General features: G+C 47.3%; 1 protein-coding gene across 9 annotated transcripts in view; it reads left to right on the top strand.

Annotated features, from left to right (window-relative positions):
• The window catches only part of LOC138624706 (adhesion G protein-coupled receptor L3-like), a 153052-nt gene that overhangs the window by 3791 nt on the left and 129768 nt on the right, over positions 1-19493 (top strand). For all 9 annotated transcript variants that reach the window (XM_069705098.1, XM_069705091.1, XM_069705095.1 and 6 more), the window contains exon 2: positions 15070-15283. In XM_069705098.1, coding sequence (XP_069561199.1) covers positions 15070-15283 — 214 coding nt within the window. The remainder of the gene's footprint in view (positions 1-15069; positions 15284-19493) is intronic.

The raw sequence follows: 19493 nt of genomic DNA, 5'->3' as shown, positions 1-19493 counted from the left end.
GGGGGGGGGGGGGGGGGGGTTGTTCGACGACGCGGCGACCTGCGGTAGCTGTTTGCATACGGGACGTATTTGCATTCTGATGACACGGCCGGTGCAGCGACGGGACGGGCGGATGATGGTGATGATCGCGTGTTGCGATATTACACGGTGCGGTATATGCAAATCTTATCAGCTTGGCGGGATGGGCCCCGTCAGCACGGTTTCCACCTGGAGGCTTTCGCAATCGTGGGTGAGGGTACGACGGTGGTGGGATTTCTTTCCCGCCCGCCCGCCCACAGAATGAATTGTTGCTGCGGCAGCGCATGATTTAAACACGCCTCAAGGCCATACTGTATGCATTTTGCTAATTACTCAGATTAGAATCTCCCCCCCCCCCCCCGTTAAAGCACATGTGGCTAATAACATGAATTGATATTTAGATATGTGTGTGTGTTTGTGTGCGGGGGGAGGAGGGGGGGGGTGACTGAGAGTATATTAATCTGTCTGCCTCTTAGGGGTGTGTTCGTCGCCGTCTCAGCGCTGCCTCGCTCCACCTGCCGGTCGCCGAAGCCCGATTGCTGAAACGGGCGTCGAGGAGAGCCTTCGTCAGTGTCGCTCTTGGACAGCTGGCCAAATGTGTTGCTCCCCAACAATCGTACAAAAGGCCACGCCCTTTAATAATGCGTAGATTTGACCCCATCATGCAAATTATTTAGGGGAATTTAAAACAACCCGTCATTATGCAAAGGGAAAGCTGCGGAGACCAAAACCATTTTTTTCCTGCCAGTTTGTAATCGTGTTTCTTTCTGCTGTTAAGTTGGGCATTTTAACGTTTTGGGGCCAGCCTCAAGTGGCCACTCGAGGAACTGCATGTTTTGGCAATTCCGTGTTGGCTTCGTTTTGCAGGGCTGTGGTGTTACTTGCCTGATTTTGACTGCTCTTCTCAGTAGTAATACTGTTATAATAATAATATATATATATATATATTTTTTTTTTTATATAAAGCTCATTTTTAAAACAAGGCTTGAATTAGAGAAATCAAAGACAAAAAAAAAACGATTTCCAACAATGATAAAAAAATAATTACAGTAGAATAGATGAAACAAAACAAAACATTACACCGTAGGAAATAATGAAAACATAACCTTAAAAATAAAAAGACGGTAACACGGGTCAAGAAGAAGAAGAAGATATGATAAGAGCTGCGTCAGACTGGGCCAACTGATCTTTTCAGAGCTGCTGTTGTAAAGTCTTGGAGCTCTGACAGTAAAAGTCCTTTTTTTTTATTTTTACATTAAGAGGCCCCAGCATGTAAAAGATTTAAGATATAACTCTGGCCTAGTCCCATCTGGGCATTAACATTTTTTTTTAAAAATTAATCCTAAAACCAGCTGACAGCCAGTGCAGCTGCTCTGCAGCTATAAGCTAGCTGTCTATTTAGCAATGTATTTATCCAGCGAGCCCGCGTCCGTCCGTCTTTCACGTTAAGGAGACAAATCGATCGCGCCGTAGCGCTCTTGGCGTTGGTCGGTGACTTTGAGACATGCAGATCTTCGCTCGGCGGTCACGCGGCGGCGAACAGCGAAGTGCTTTTCTTGTTGGCGCGGCTGAGACACACCGGCGCTCTGTGCTGATGAAGGAATCAACATAATGGCCCGACCAGGAAACGGCCCGCTATGCAGTGCAGGTAGTAACGCGGAAAGTATGGTGCAGCGATAGCGCCGGAGCGACCGATACTCTCGCTTTCATTTTGTGCGTTGTCGGTAAATCTTGACGATCGTCTCGGACCGCGCGGCGCTGAAGGCGTCGCCGCCGTTGTCGAGCCTTCCGGGAGCGACGCGTTCGAGAGCTGCGGAGGAAAATCCAGGTGCCTTCCGCAGTACGACTCGGAGGACGCGGCGAAGCAATGCCACCTTGGATTTGACCAACAAAGGGAATAATTGAAAAAACAAAAAGGGGGGGTAAAGGATTAATTAGCCGCCGTTTCATTTGATCCCTCTCTCTTGCGCGTCGCTCGAGCTGTCGCGGTGAATTTTAATGTGTTCGTGCGCAAACAAATATCTGATCCCGTTTCGCCTCAAACTAAAGTTCACCTCGGATGCGGCGGGCCAATTATGGACGAGCTGGTGCCGGGACCCCGCTCTCTCTCTCTCTTCTCTCAGCTCTATCGCTGAATAAACCGAGCATGCACAGTAACTCGGTGATTTTGCCTCAGCGGATCGATATCAAGTATTGTAAAGTCTGCATTTCCAGCGAAAGGGTGTGGGGCGGTGGGGGGTGGGATGGGGGGGGGGTCAAATGATACTGTGGCACAGATTAGCCCATGAGACCTTGAGGATAAGAGCGAGAGAGAGAGAGAGAGAGAGAGAGAGAGAGAGGGATACTAGAGATGGCCTTCAATATGGCCCAGTGGCCTCGTTGGGGAATTCAATACAGCCATTGACAAAAGAAGGCTTCCATTGTTGAGGAACCAGCCTCTTTTGGGAAGCTGGTCCATTTCCGTATTAATTGTACTCTCATTAAAATAAAAGGAAGGAGAGAGGAGAACGGGTCGCCAGGGAGTAATGGTAGCTCTTCAGCGTGGCCTCCTTGTTTGGAAGGATGCCAGGGTCGAGCAGTTTACGTTTCCAGTGTTTTACACGGGACGGAAAACACACGGTGTATTTTATGTACTGCATGTACAGTCCACACCGATATATATATATAGATGTCTTTAATTTCCTACTTACTTTTCATATATATATCTGTCAGACCCTCCCACACGTAGGGATACAAATCTTCCTCAGAGGCCCGCACCCCATCCTCTGCAGATGTACAGTATCAAGGCTCACTGCTTGGCCTCAGTCTCGCACCGCAGCTGTTAGACGCTGGGAGGAGTCGTCGTCAGTTTCGGCCATGGATCACTGATATCCTGACCAAATGTCCTCCCTGAAGTCGCCTCTGACCCTCTGCTTGAAGCGTAATGCTGCTTTATTACAAACTAGGTCATATGTGGTGACACTGTTCAAACCGACGTAGATGTTCTGGGAACGCGGCAGCAAGTCGTGGCAAGAAACCGCAAGCAATCAGCTGAACGGAATGAGCGAAGCATGATTATCTCGTACGTTGTTTAGACAGACAACTGAAAGTGATCCAAACATGTGTGTTTTATATAGAAAAGGTCACAAAGTTAAACCAAGAAGTCGTTCTATCAATTGTAAACATGTGTGCAATAATTGTTAGAAATGTCTTTAATTTCCTACTTACTTTTCAAAGTAAGTTTGATTTGATTTGCACTTTCTTTAAAGCCTGGTACGGCTTCTACGGGCTCCTGCCTCTGGACATTTTTTAGCAGTGAGATCATGATCATTCATCTCAATTATGAACTTGTTATGAAGAGAAATGATGGCCGAAACTATGGAAATATGGTCCGAGCCTCAATGACCTCCAAGTGTAGAGATGGACATGGTTGGCTGGTTGATTGACTGAAGCCTCCTGCATCACACGGTGCCCTTATATAACATCAAGAAGCAAAGTGACCAAATGGCCAACATCAACACAGTGCTCAATAATTCAACAGAAGGGAAATGTCCTATCACAGTATGATAGAAAGCACTCTCTTGGAGCTACCACACATTTTGTATGAATCCAAACCCAAGGCATGTACTGTAAGGCATCTTGTAATCATCTCGCATTCCTGGAGAGCTGCAAGGACTAGATGAACCTCTGCCCCGTCTTTATCGTATATTTAATATTTATCCGAGTAGAAATCCTCATTAACTTGAAAGCAGTCTTTAATCGTGTCCTTATTTTTGGCTTGACGATATTTTATAACTCTGCAAGGTAGCTCTTAGAATAAAATATGAATGAGGACAATTTGCACAGGTCTATTAACATCTTGTTAATGCAAAATACATAAGTTAATATGTCCGCTGCATTATGTATGAATACATTTTAATGTTGTTGTTTTTTTTTTGTTTTTTTCTCTCCGTATGACCATATTCATACAGGTTTATATGCCCCTTATAGATCCTCAGCTTTTAACAAGCTTTGTTTATATCCGACAGCTCTCAAGCAGTCGGACATGTGGACGTACAGTGGCGCTTGTGTTCAGCCGAAATGTCTGGCCATTTGTTGAACATGTTATCTTCCCCTTCCGTCACTATTTCCAGACACAGACCGTATCCCCCAACTGAGATGGTTCCCGTTGTGAAGATGTCTTTCTTTGGGAGGTGGGGGTGGCGGGGAGGTGGGGGGGTGGGGGTGGAGGGCAGCAGCAGCCATAACTTTCACAGACATCTCCCTGTGCCCGAGACCCTACAAAAGACCAACTGTGTCAAATGAGAGAAATTGCAGGTGCACATTCCCCAGTGGTGCACTCCCTCTTGCCTCCCACTCTCCACACACATATTAACGCGTGCATGCGCTCTCTCTCTCTCTCTCACACACACACACACACACACACATATACTGCCTCCATGATCACTGCCCTTCATTCGGTGGCGGGCAGAAAAGGGGGGGGGGAGGTCAGAGGGAGATCCTTTTTCACTGCGATAATACACTCCTTTCTCTGCCATGAGATTGGACTGAGGAAGGGGCTGAAACTGGAGATGCAGATAGAGCGATGTCACTCCACAGCAGGCAGCAAGCAGCATCACACAATATGCATGCCATTTTTTTATTTTTTTTTTATAGTCCCACTGCAGATGTTGCTCAGCTGCACGTCTGTAACCCCGGGCGTACAATGGAGGGTATTTTCTATTGGGGTCATGGTGAAAGATCACGGGGACCAGCCTCTGGGGGGGGGGGGGGGGGTGGGAGGGGGTGGTGGTCTGGGATTTTAATCCCAAGCTCCCATCTGACACATTTCTCTCGTCATAAATGAGCCACATGGGAATGCGAGCTATGTGCCTTTGAACTTTTTTAACAACTGTGTTAAAGTTATAAAGTTTTCCGAAGGACTTAAGATCCTCCGGTTGTTGTCTTTATTTCCATGGTTGCGGTGCAGGAAAGTTTGAGTGAAATGAAACAATGTGTCCCTTGAGACATTATGTATCGCTAACGTTAATGCCTTATCGGACGTTTTCCCATCAAGTTCATTTCTGGGCCTCTCGGATGGATTCATCTGAATGGTTTCGGTATTTTAAAATGCACTGAAACTTATCCAATTCTGAGCATTTTAGGCATGATGGGCAACGTAGAGCCAAAACACTAGTCATGTTAACCACAACTGCGAACACGTGGAAATATTGCATTAAATAAAAGTGCTCTTTTTGTATTTTTGACTTGTCGACATGGAGTTTTACTGGACCCGGCACAGGATCCTTCTCCCATCCCACCATTGCATTACATTACATTTCATTTCGCTGACGCTTTTATCCAAAGCGACTTACAATAAGTGCATTTCAACCACAAAGGGTACAAAACCCAGAACAACAGGAATCAAGTAAATACAATTTCTTCAAGAAAGCCAAACTACAAAGTGCCGTCGGTAAATGCCATTTTAAGCGCTACTGAAGTTCTACTGTTCAAGGTAAAGTCGGAAGAGGCGTGTTTTTTTAATTTTTTTTTAGTTTGCGGCGGAAGATGTACAGAGTTTCCGCTGTCCTGATGTCGGCGGGGAGCTCATTCCACCATTTAGGAGCCGGGACAGCAAACAGTCGTGGCTCCATGTGTCAATTCATTCATAAGCAGCCCGATGTTTTGACACGGAGGCACAAAATCACATTGCATTTAAGCGTCGCCATAAGGTGCCGTGGAACTCGTATCAATTATCATATTTCTAGGTTATTTCAACCTGGCTTGAAGTTAGTTGAGTCTCGCCTTACTAAGTCACGTTTTGGCTGTGTCATAATCTGCAGCATGACGAGTCCCATCAGACCAAACGTGTGGCAAAGAACAGTTTTGCGCGTGACAACGTGCGACACGTTACCAATGCTGAAAGGAAGTCTCACATTTTGATAACTTGGAACATAAAAAACGTACAGACGGTATACTACGCGGGCCACAGGCCAGGCCTTTTAGCTCGAATATATTCGACTCGAATGCAACTTTCTGAATTGCGACACTAAGTAAATACAGTAAGCACAAAAGGAAACCACCGTTTTACAGTAAATGGTGTCATGCAGTTGCTGACCTGTATGATTGGGAGTGCTGCACAGTTTGGTATTTTAGATAATGTTTCCTTGTCTGTCTTTTAGTGGGAACGTCTGTGTCGCAGCTGCGTGTCCTGATTTGAGGAAAAACGTCTGTCCTGCGGTGTTGACGTTTGAAAACTAGAGCCAGCCAATCAAAATGTGGGACATTGTCCGAGCACGCGGGACAAGGGATACAAAATGTTGCACGGTCTCGGATAAAATGGGACACCCGGTCACCCTAATAATCCGGCAGGCAATTGCATTGAAAAGGGTTAGGCGCCTTGTTTGTGAGTCAGTCTGCTCATTAACTGAGTTGATGACCGTTTGATTATGTCTCTCGCACTGCGGGTCCAAAACTTTTGTTTCGAACACCTTTTCTCCTTCCATTTTTTTTTTTTTTTGAGCTCACTTTTTCCCCTCCTTACAAGTCCACTTTTTACAACAACGTCGCCCACGCGTTCCCCTCTCCCTCTCAACTGGCAGCTTGTCAGCGCCAACCGTTTAGCGTGCGCCTCAATCCAGCACAATCGGCTCTCGCGGCACCGTGACCCCTCGCTTGAAAGAGAACTCTTTTTTTTTTTTCCTTCCCCCTCTCCTCGAGATGGCCAGTCTGAGGGCCGCTGAAATAGCCTGCGATTGGGCTTCGAACGAGCCCGCGGGACGAGCTCGGCGCGCTGCGAGAAAAGACTGACGTGAGGTTAAATCAGTGCTGCGCCCCCGCCGGTGGTGTTGCGGCGAAGCAGGGAGGAGGTGAAACAAAGCGAGGGAGAGGGTTAAAAAATGAAAAAAGAAACAAAAAAGAAGAATCATCCTTGAACGGTGTCACGTTGTATACGCGTAGGTGTGTGCACCAGATAGCAACGTTCCCAGGGGAGAAACACCCGTCGGATAATGTATGAACGAACGAGGGGATGGCCGTACGCACACGCCAACACGCACACGCCAACACGCACACGCGCACGCGCACAGACTGAATAAATCACAGGGGAGGAAACAAAAGAAGCCGAGCCACAGTTAAGTACGGTTACAGACGGCTTTTAATCTGCTGATGTCATCCGGTACGTCAAATCGCACCCAACCCTTTTGATTCGTACAGTATATAGGGCAAACCCCCCCGCCCCACACACACACACCCCCACCCACCCACCCTCAACCGCTTCCCCACTTCATCTTATCTGCACGCCCTCAAGTACCTTTTAGAATATACGTTTCAGGGATTTAACATGCCTCCATGCAGCTCAAACCACTTCTGTCATCCACCGGCCGTGTGAAATTATCTTGAATATCTGCAAATACAAAACGAGGGGGAGACTTTGGCCTGCACCGGACTGGAAATCGCATCGTGGGCCGCGGCTTTGTGTTACGAAAGGGATTCCACCGGCACAAATAATGGGACGACGTGAAGAAATGCCTTTGTTCACCTAAAAACACAATAGATGCATATGCATGAAATTACATTTTAATTTTGTCATTTAAATAATTTCTTGTTCTTCATTATGTAAGTAAACATTACAGCACCGAGCTTTAATTGGTATTAATTCATGCTTTTTGCCCTCGGATATTACACTGCAGTAAAAAAAAAAAAATTGCACTCGCAGGAGAATGAGGGGGAGAATTGGCTTGGGTTTATTTTGCGAACGTGCTCCGCTACAGGAAAACAAATCACAGCGATGTGATTCAGAGAGCCGGGTCCTTGTGTGAGGATACTTTTGATAAAATAGAATGCAAACAAGTTCACACAGAGACGGAGTGAGAGCGAGCTTCAATTTCCTATTTTGAAGGAGGGGGGGGGGGGGGTTGTCCTCAAATGGCAAGAAATTGAAAAAAATGCTCATACTTGTCTCCTACCACCGCAAATTCCAAACAAAGACACATTTTTCATGCTGCCTTCATAACAAACATAAAAGGGAATCTCACCTTGAGATTTAAGCAACAACCCAAATGGTGTTTTATGTAAAATATGTTTAATATTTCTGTTGGTTTCAAGTTGAAAAAAATTATTCTTTCTTTTAATCATCCTTGATCAAATTCCCGGTTATTCCACGTACAATGGATGCGGTGTTCAGTTTACTGACTGGTATCAACTCAGATTAAGTGCTTTTTTTTTTTTTTAATATCACTCTAATCAACAGACACGAACATCACATTTTCCCAAAAGCTGAAAGTTATTATGTATTTTGCTGTGACAGCTGGCGTGGTGCTTACCTGGTAGCCAGTGTGGTAGTGCGGGGGGGGTTTGGCTCCATTTGCTCTCAGCATTGCACTATTAATACAGCTATAATAAGCAGAGTCCCCCGGGATCCATTCAGACAGTGATATCGCCCGGTTTCCTATTCATTACAAGAGAACACATTTTTTGAAGTATTCTGTCATGGGTTTGTGCCGTATTTTATGTGAGAGGCCGCTACAGTACCGCGGGTTACCATGGCAATGAATGAAGGGCGCTGAAGTGTTCAAATGAATGGTGCTTCTGAACGTTAAGCAAGAGATATACAAGTAGACTTAACATCAGTGTGTGTGTGTACGCTGATATCATTGTGTTTAACGTTCTATTACAGAAAACAAAATTGCGATACACAACGAAGCAAAACCTTTCATGTCAGTGGTTGTGAATACACACCGCCAGCTTTTTTTTTTTTTTATTTTTTTTATAAGAGGCGAGCTCTCACACATGCTTTTATTTAACATGAGTTGATTGATCTTGACCGTGTTTTACAGACAATTTTACATACCGGTCGATCACAATCCATTTAACGCAACAAATACTAATGTCAATCCAGGACAAAACGTATTACATTCATGCAAGTACTCTACATAAGGTTTAAAGTACTTTTTTAAAAATTTATTCCTGCTATGTTACACTTTTATTTCTGACATCAAAATGAACATTTTACACACAAATCACGCCACTAACTTATAAAATGCGTATCGTGTAACCCAACTGCATTGTGCAAAATTGGGTAGCTCTCACTACTTTGATTTGAGTCAATAATGCTGTTTCTTCCAAAACGTTGCCACGTTTGGGCAGATGTTTTGAAATTGCTCAAAGATACAAAACCGTGTAGAGAAGTGGAAGACGAAGTGGTCACTTCAATTTGGATGTCGCTCTGAGTTATAGCCCCTTCAGTTTATATCGGCAGCAAATTTAGACGTAGCAAAAAAAAAAAAAAAAAAGCCCACCAATATTAATGTCGCAGGAAAGGCTGTTCTTAAATTGAGGATCCTACAGTTGAGGGTTGGTATAAGTAGGCGTTTAAGAATACTTCTCTCATCCTACATAACAGTCTCTTGGTATCAAATGTTCTCAAAATGACATCAGTCTGCCAACACCAAAATATCTCTCGCAGGATATTTTAAATGTGTGTGCTTGTTTTTTTTGTTTTTTGTTTTTTATTTTTTCATATTGCGCTAGTTTTTGTTGTTGTTTTTTTTTTTGTTTTTTTTTCCCCCCTTGTCTGAACCTCTTTTCCCAGAGAGGTTAACATGAGCAAGGTTGCACTTCGGTCTGTCTCGGTTCACGATGGCTAAACTTAGCTGAGCTCCGGCCCCCGGTGTGCTGCCAGGCAATTCTATCTGATGATGTGTAGTAAAAGAAGAGGAAGAAAAATACCTCTCTCCCCCCCCCCTCCCTCACAGAAGACCAAAATCAGCCTGTTGTTTATTTTCTTTGACCTCAATTACTATCGGGGCATGTGTTACCATCGGGCCATGTTGAGTCACGCCTGCTCTGGGAGCTCTCTCTCTCTGTGTGTGTGTGTGTGTGTGTGTGTGTGTGTGTGTGTGTGTGCGCGCGTGTGTGTGTGCGTGCGTGTGTGTGTGTGTGTCGGTGTGTATCTCCTATGTGCTTGTGTGACAGGGATTGTGTTCATTTTAGCCTGGGAGGCGCCGTACAGTAGGTGGAGGCCAAGGTGCATTAGTCTTGGCTGAGATGTTCCCTTGAGTGATGCCGGTACACCTGGGTGGGATCCGAGGAGGAGGGCGGGGGGGGGGGGGGCAGTGAAAGGAGAGGAAATAGCAAAACGATGTCAGACATGACGGGGAGCCCGAACAAAGCCCGGCCCGCTGTCACGGGCCGCTGCCACAGCAGCCGCCCCCCCGCCCCGCTCCACACAAACTCACCTCCGGCTCGGACCGTTTCACAAAATGGCACTCAGCTGATGGAAAGCTGGAGACGCACATCTCTGCTGCGTTTTGACACGAATGAAAGAGAACCGGGAAATGTGCTTCGGATTAGTGCTTGAATTTAAGAAAAGAGAGAGAGAAAAAAAAGGGCAACACTTTACAAAACGGGTATTTTAATTAAACCTTAGTTAAGGCCTTAATAAACATGAACTAACAGTTAACTAACAGTTATCTAATGGTTGAATCGTCTTTTATTAAGGTTGTCCGCGCTGACTCGAGGTACCCATCCGTGCCACCACCAGTTACTGAGTGCTTGCGAAGGCCTTAACCGTGGTGAATTCACCTCCCCTTCGTCGTAAGGTGTCGGCAAATAAAAGTTGCATTTATTTTGGAAACGACGCAAAAGCTGGATCTTCGTCTGATGAATTTCAAACGACAAAGGTTGCCTCGGGTTATTTCTCCGGGTGGATTTGACCCAAGGACCTTCACGTTGTAACTTGCGCACCGACGTGTTCTCCGACGCGGGACCCCCTCAGTCGAAGGCTCCCTTTCCCGTTTCCTAATTTTTTTTTTTTAATTTTTTTTCTCGACGTGGCTGTGCGCTTAATGAATTGAAGTGGTGATTAATTAAACAGGAGTGCCTTCTGGATGGAAAGACCCCCCCCCCTCACCCCCCCCTCGGGGGGGGGGGTTTCCTGAGCGTGCGAATCGAGCCTTTACAGAGCGACGGCAGGGCGCGCTCGTATCGGGACACGAGGTCTCCCGTCTGCTGAAAGTGTATCGAGGAGGGGTGGGGGGCGGGGGGGAGGAGAAGTTGCTGCGCTCTGCAGATTCCCCTCCATCCGGTGACCCATTTATTATCTTTCACAGTTATTAAACTTCAGCTGCGTCGATACGCCGTTACAGCAGGAACCCGAAAGCCTGCCGGCGAACGCGAGGGAGGGTGGGGGGGGGGGACAAAACAAACGGTCCCCGCTCGCTCGCTCGCTTCGCCGCGTTGCCCACGGATACCCGGGGTCCCCTCGTCCCGACGGGTCACGCCGACCGTGCCCCGCGGCGTCGTCGGGTCGAAGCGTCGAAAGCCCGTCGGGTGGATTCGAGACGTTTGTCGCGATCGCTCGCGAACTTACCAGCGCGGCTGGTGTTTTTTTTTGTTTGTTTTGGACGCGCTGCTCTCTTAAATGCTTGGCTGGCTCCGTGGGCTGGTCCCGTGGGCTGGTCCCGTGGGCTGGCTCCGTGGGCTGGTCCCGTCCGGCGATTCTCAGTGGAAGATGAGACATTTGATCTGTTGGATCGGCTCCCTCGCCGTCCCCTCCTCTCTTTTCCATCTATCTTCCGTTAATTCAAAGAGTTCATTTCGATGCAGCCCCCCCCTCCACCCACTCCCTCCACCCCCCACCCCCACCTCACCCCATCCCACACCCACACACACACAAAGTTTTCACTTTTCACTTTGAGCACTTTTCGCTGCTCAGGAAAGTCGGCCTCGAGAATAAAAAAACAAAACAAAAACAATATTGCGTCCTCCGACGTTGACGGCGTCAATATCATTTTTGTTTGCCTCCTTTACCGGGAACATATTTGGCGCTCTGCCAAGACTCGCCTTAATTGCAGAGAGCAGCGTTTCGCCGGGGAAATGATCAGCCGCCCGCGAGCTTCAGCCGGAGCCTGAAAGTGATCTGAAACCGTGTTCCTCTTGTTAGGAGCCGTCACTCGTCCCCCCCCCCCCCTCAACCCCCCTCTCGCCCCCCCCAAACGCGTGTTTATCCGATTTGGTCTTTTCGTCGGGGGTTCACCGTAAACGGCGGTCGACCTCGAACGCTTTCCACCCCGACGTGTTTTCTTGGGGAGACGAAACGACAAACAAGGTCCCCCCCCCCCCCGAAGGCCTCTGGTTTTGTCGCCGGTGATGACTTTTAAATGTCAGCGGGACTCTTCTCCGTCTGCACTTCGGTGGCCCGGCGACACGGGTTAGGTAAATGGAGTCCCGGGCTCCGTGTCAGCGACCCGGCAATGAGATTTTTGAACAGCTGAGTTTCTCCCCGACTTACTCGCAACTTACTTTTTGGCGAGTAATTGCGTTTTTCTGAAATATTCACTTGTGAGTTACGTCACCGGCGAGCGTGCGCGGTTTATAAAGCGCCGGTCGACGGGCGTGAAAGTGACGCGGGTTTCCGCCGCGCGACCGTTTCGACTTTGCTCGACCCCAAACCGCCGCTTCTTCTCCTCCTCCTCCTCCTCCTCCTCCTCCTCCTCCATATTCAGCAGCGCACTCGTCGAAAGGTAATTATCCAGGGAGGATCTGCGAGCGGACAAAAAGAGACACGCGCCTTTTACTCCCTCGCATCGGGGGGTGGGGGGGGGGATGTGCCGGCGCCCGCGTCGACGGCGTCGCGTCCGCTCCGCTCTCGGTGCATTTTTTAACGCTGCTTTTCGGGAACGCCGGCGCCGGCCGAGCCCGTCGCCTCCACGGCCCGTCGAGGTTTCGGCGGAATTATTCTCGGGTTTCGCGGCGAATCGCAGAGATCAAATGAATCCGCACGTAAAAGCAGGAATCGAGTCAAACAATTTTCTCTTTTTCAATCGACGTCGGTTCGTCTGTTTGCCATCCATCCGAGCGCGCTCGCCCGAGAGTCCGCCGACGTCGTCGCCCCCCCCCCCCCCCCCCCCCCCCGTTGCCGTCGGCTTCGACGAAGTTTCGGCTGCGCGTGATCCGCGCTTTTTGGGAGGTGGAATAAATCTCCCCATTAAGAGGGAGATAATTGATGGCTTTCATCACCGCCTTGAATGTGATTATTCTGGGCCGCGGCGTTTCAATGGCGGGCGCGCGCGTCGCCGTGTTTGGATCTGAGTGATTTATGAGCCGAAACAAAACGACACGATAATGAGTGGCTTCTTGTTTGTGGCTCACCTCGTTGCGTCGCGCGTCTTTTGTGTTTTCTCTGTTTGCTTTGAGTGAAAAATGAAAAAGAAAAGTGGCACCCGGGTGACTTTTAAAAGCTTAAAAACCGTCCGCGCCCGTGTAGTCAACAGGATACGCGTTGTTGTTGTTGTTGTTGTTTTTTTGGTGGCACTTTTGACGTTTAAATTGTTATCCGTCAGGCGGTGCCGTCGGCGAAGGGGTCCGATAGGTCTCCGATTCGTTCTGCGGCCGTCCTAAATATAAAGCTGCAATATCCCCGGCGACGACAAGAACAAAGAGCTCTGCAGCAGATGGCGCCCCCCCCCCCTCCTCCCGCCCCCCCTCGGCAGAGCCTCGATCTCAGCGGTCGTCCAGTCGGTCGGTCCAGGATTTGCGCGAGGACTCCCGGTTGACGCCGTCGCGCCCAGCAGTTTTAAAGATATGTAATTAAACGTGAGCACTCTATTACTTAAGTACTCGCCACTTCACACCCCCCAAAACATTCAGAAGGAATAAGACGACAGATCCCATAAATGTGTTTTTGTTTTTTTAGACCTTTATGTTTTATGTGGGCCAATTTTTTTGGAGCTTTCGACCACATTCCCGTGAGCTTCATCAGCAAATGACACCGGCTCAGGCTTTCATGAGACGTGGCTCGCATGAGAAACAACTCGTCGTTCGATGGGATAAAATTGCATTTTGGAAGCAGCAAAAATGGGAATTCACGTTTTAGTTTTGGCCCCGAAGAGGGTCCCGTTCGGTAGCGTTTCTGGAGCTTTCTGCTGCGTGACCTCGGAACTGAAGATGTTCAGATTTTCCATTTTTAAATCTTAATAGTTAGAATACTTTAATTCCATGGCGACGGAGCAAACTCAATCTGCCGGCGACCGCCACGGGATGCGACAGAAAAGCCCCAGAACGGCTCCTGAATTGGCATCGCGGTGAGATGGCATTGTCCAAGGTCAATTTGAGCTTTTATGCTGTAAGGCCTCAATGAATATGTCAAATAATTATGATTCTGAGTCACAACGTTGGTCTCTATTGTTCAGTGTAAAAGAACAAACAGGACTTCTGGAACAAGTTCGCAGATACGCGGTAACGGCGCGTCTCGATATTTCAGGTTGCGTCGCGTCCTCTTCGTCTTCGCGTACTTCCTCTTTCCGTCTGTCCTCCCCGCACCGGTGTGAGCCTCCACAGACGTCCCGAGGCGTGCGTGCCCCCTGTGTCAAAGGAAAGGGGAAAAAAACGGCAAACCTCCGGACAACCGCCGCTCCGTCCCGCCGGCCCTCCCGGCCATTTTGGCTCGGCACTAAACAGCACACTTTTTTTGTTTTTTTTTTTGACCAAACTGACTCTCGGCTTCGGCTCGGGGCGACGAGCGCCTCCTGACCGTCCTGCCCCGCTGGAGGGGGGAGGGAGGGCGTTGTATCACCTCGAAATACAAATAACGCAGCGGCTCTCAAGATGAATAGATTCCAGTCCGCGGGGAAATGGTAACAATTTACTCGAGACACACTCTGATGCGGTTTCTTTGTCTCTGCGTCTCTGTCTGTCTCTAATTTCTCAGTTGAATGCCCATGTAATTAATGTTTATTTCCTCACAGCCAAAAGCAAACACCGTGTCTATTTCCTTATGTTTGATCCGCGTCATTCTCGCACCCTCTTCTTTCCACAACTCCTGGCCTCTCGAGGGCCCCCGCGGTGTTGCTCGTCCCTCCCGCTCCAAACGAGCAGCGTCCCACTCGCCCACACTCTCCAGACAAGGGTGGACAAACTCTCCTCGCGTGTCTCGGTGTCAGACCTTTTCGATTGCGAGTCCTCCCATCTCCGTATTTCCCCGCAGGGACACACAGGCCGTTTTTACACTCAGGTCTCGACCAACTCCGGGGCGACGTTGCTTTTAACGCCAATGCTCACGCTCGCGCGTTTGAACGGTGTCCTCTTTTGCAGCCTTCAGTCGAGCGCCCATCCCCATGGCGGTGGTGAGGAGGGAGCTGTCGTGCGAGAGCTACCCCATCGAGCTGCGCTGCCCGGGCACCGACGTCATCATGATCGAGAGCGCCAACTACGGCCGCACCGACGACAAGATCTGCGACGCAGACCCGGCGCAGATGGAGAACACGCGGTGTTACCTGCCAGACGCGTACAAGATCATGTCTCAAAGGTAAGGACGCTTACACCTGCGTTTTCCTCAGTGTTTGTTTTTGGTGGGGGGGTGGGGGGGGGCAAATACATTATAACTGCATTGCATCACAATTTATATATGCTCACACAAAGGGAGAGGAGAATTTAAAAAAAAGCATCATGTCTTAAACACTTAATATTTGTATTGATGATAACCACAAATGATAATACTAACAAGTCGTTTGGGTTTCTAATGAGAATATTGGAACGAGAATATTTGCATGTATGAATATGTACACGCACACTCGCGGGTAAAAAAAATGGGTTGATCCTGCTAAGTAGTTGACTGGAGTGGCTGTGTTTCTTTGAAATAAGAAGTCTCAAAAAACATAATCAGTAAATCTTCAGTTAATGAGAGAATGTAATGCACACCTGAGGTCTGCTGAAATGGAATTAAATGCACTTCATAATGAGACGTGTTTTCTTAAGGGCTTGTTTTATTTGTGTTACTTACTAAAATATTAAAATGTTGGACAAAAAAAAAAAAAAAAAAAAAAGGCATTTAGATAGATTACATGTTGATCTTGGACCGGCCCTTCGAGGTTTGTTCAAAGTAGGAAACCAAATACCAATTTTCCAAAGTCACTGGTGGTTTTTGGAAAATGAATGCTAAAGCCCTCATCAGGGTTCGTATACAGTGTAGTAACATAACGCTGTTATGGAGTAATTGGGCCAGTGCGCCTTAAAATAATTTCAAACGTAAACCTCATCATACCTGGACGCTGATCTGTACCAGCCATAAATTTGTCCTGACACGAATCAATGGTCATTAGAAATAATATGAATACATTATCAGTTATTTGTCAAAATAAAATTGGGCTTGACGAGCTTTGCTGCCAGACGCGAGCCTTGTTTTCAGAGTTATGACCCTGCTGTGCAGAAACCAAGACATGGAGACCTATTTGTCAGGCCGGACGGAGTGTAGTCTTACTGTGCTGTGGCTTTTGCTGTGTAATTGATTGCCAACATTAAGGTAATATATACACAAGTTTTTGGAGGGGTTTTAACCAAGTAGTCTGAATTCAGGAAACGTAGAGCTGAAGGCTTGTGTGGAGTGAATGTACATACAGTCCACCCGAGCGGTTTTGTTGACTTATTGCAGCACTTAGAGAAGAATGAGAACTTCTATCTGAGATCTTTCTAAGCATGGTTACTCTTGCCTTTGAGGTCAAAACACCCTTGAGCACTCAGAAGGGATGGACTTTATCTAAATTGCTTCTCGGCATTGACTTTGTCTACCTCACTTTATTTCCAAAGCTGAACATATGTCCAGCTCTTTTTTAAAATTTTTATTTCCAAAGCTTAAGTTCCACATTGGACACGGCCCTTTTGAGAATACTAATGGACTTTTGGGCTTTATCAAACAATTGTTCTTTGCCTTCTAATTTGGTGCCGTAGAGTTCAGATAATGAGCCTCGTGCAAAGCAGCTGATGGTAAAAAAAAAAAGAAAAAGAGGTCGTTTAAAACATGTTGTGTGATAATTGATGCACCCTGTAGATCCCTTGTTCTCCCAGCCGCCCACGCAGATTGAAAATCCCTGCGGGGATGAATCAGTGGGTCCCGCTACTGTCAAGAACACAAAACTAACATTAAGAAGCATCGACGACGCTTAAAGTCGGCTGCAACCCGATTCAGAGCCAGAGCGCTCTTGGGAGAAGAAGTTGCTAAGTGGATGAACAGCGTGGGTGGGGAGGGAGGGAGGGAGGGAGGGCTCGGGTGAGAGGATCCGATGATATTTGTAGCTGGAGCGACACGGCCAGCCATTAACATGCGGAGGTTAGCGCAACAAACGAACGCCACCCCCGGCCATTTCATTGTGGAGCTGTCAGAGCCGTTGCTAGGCACCTAAGCTCGTCAGGGTTCAAAAGAAGATGAGAACCGAACAGAAACAATCAATTTAGTGTTCGTCTGATTAGGCATGGGCTAAAGTCAGGGCATGGATACATTTGTTTTTTTAGACTAGTCGTGATTTTAGCAGGGGTAATGTGTTAATGGGAAACGATGAGATGCAAAACAGTGTCGATACATGTCTTAGTTCATCTGCAGTGTTGCTTTTGCTTTTTTTTTTAAATGACAACAAACATTTTCTTTTTATTTATTTTTTTATTAGATTATCATTTTTTTTCCCTCACCGCCTTGTCTGCTTTATCTGCGGTGACACAAACGCTCTCTTTCTCTCTTCACATTTTAGCTCCTTGATCTCATACTTTCCGGTTTCCTTTCTCCCTTCTCGTCGTCATTCGGTATGTTTACATGCGTACCATAACCCAGTCACTGGAAACAATCCAAACAATGTAATAGTGTCATTAAAGCATTTACATGGCTTCCAATAACCTGATTTCAACAATAATTGTGAAGTCTATGAGCTGTTTGATTTCTAGGCTAATGTGTGGAGTGATGTGTTGTAGACTGCAGGAACAAGAGCGAGACAGAAAATGCCTGGATTTATTGACGGGGTTTGTTGTTGTTGTTCTTTGTAATGATGAATTTGTAAAAAAAAACCACACAACTCATCAGCTATAAAAAAAAATATACATTTACATCTATTACATCGGTAAACAATCGTGATTAAATTTTTTTTTTTAAGAACCATGACCAAGATATTTGTATTAAATATTGTGCTTGACAGTTGAAAAATACGTTGTTTTTTTTCCCCCATATCGCCCGACATGTATGCCAACAGCAGTAGGCTGATAGCATCAGCACAGTAAATGATCAGCGCCCAAAACCACATTCTCCATCTCAAGTACTGACAGACTCTGTAGAAATCTCAGCCGGCTGGAATGATGAAATCTGTAAATCATCTTGCAGATATAAATGCCGATGGTTATGAATGGTACTCTCGCTCAAGTTGTAGCTGGGGCCCTCAGGAACAGCAGGGATCAACACTCTCGCAGCAGGGCGATGACAAGATCAACCACGAGGTGTGCCGAGTCGTCTTGACTTTGTTCCAGCCATGAGCGACCACCCGCCGCGAGGGAATCATAAGCTGTGTCCCAGTTCTATGGGACATATTAATTACAAGCAGTTTTTTTTCAGTACGGAGGGTGTTGACATGGAAAAGAGACTAAATCAAGCGTGAAGATGGCTTGACGTAAACTGTCCTTCAATACGATGAAGAAATAACAGTAAAATCAGCCCCTAAAGCATGTTTTGAAACAAGTATTAAATATATAAAAAAAAACAAAAAAAAACTTTTCGGTCGCTTCGGGAAACGGCAATGGTGTGATCGCAATAATGAATGCAAATTCAAACAGGTTTTCAAAATGTCGCGAGATTCTTGTGATTTCTCCTCGACAGGAGCTCAGCTGAAGACGTCACGGCACAAAGTAAAGCCGTTAAAAACAAAGCGTGCGCGACCCGCGTTCGTTGTGCCAGCATTTAAAGGGTTAACTGACACTTGCAATTCTGAACCTTACCAGAGAGGCGCTCTCGTGCGCGCGTGCGGATCGAGCCCCTCTCCCTCATCAGGAAACTCCTCGTGCCTCAAGTGAAACGGGAGCGTCACGAGCTGCCCCACTTAAGAATTTCATTTCTCCATTTAAAGATAGGTGACTTACCTAATCGGACCGTTCCATGCAATTTCGGTCTTAATTTAACAAAGAAACCCAGATTTAATAACAGGTGTAATAATCGGAGCATTGGCAGGCCTGTGAATGCGCCGATGCTGTTTCCCACTTGTGGGACTCTGTACCCTTTTCTTTTCCCACTGGCCTGTGTACCACCTGCCTCTCTTCCTGGCGCCAGTTAAGTCACGGCGACTGGCGAGCGCGGTAGTTTGCATTCACGCGGCGTCTGAAGATGAGCCACGCTCCTGCCGGCTCAGTCTGTGCGCCGGGCTCGCATCCATCACCGGTAAATGCACAGCCGTGTCACCGGCTCGCGCGAGCTTTCAGTACACGTTTTAGGCAGCTCGGTCCCGCCGCTCCGCCGGTCGCTCGAGAACGCCACATTGATATTCAGCTGTCAAACCCAAACTCTACCTGCTCCAAATTAGCCCACTTATAAAGGTATATGGAGGGCTACTTCGGTGAGGTGCTCGGTTCCATTACAGCCTTTTAAGCGAGCGTTAATAGCGCCCCGCGTCTGAGTGATAGCGCGTCACTGCGCTTGCGAGTGCTGTAATGCATCTTGAAATGCGGGTTGCCCTTGCGCCATGCTGTGACAGGGCGAAATGAATGGCTCTCTT

Source organism: Brachyistius frenatus, unplaced genomic scaffold (assembly GCF_029030835.1).
Source record: "Brachyistius frenatus isolate BFR_SWC_R1_liver_20210118 unplaced genomic scaffold, ASM2903083v1 Contig_54, whole genome shotgun sequence".
In the NCBI taxonomy this organism is placed as follows: Eukaryota; Metazoa; Chordata; class Actinopteri; family Embiotocidae; genus Brachyistius; species Brachyistius frenatus.
The sequence above is the reverse complement of the archived record's forward strand: the minus strand, read 5'-3'. Positions and strand labels throughout refer to the sequence as shown.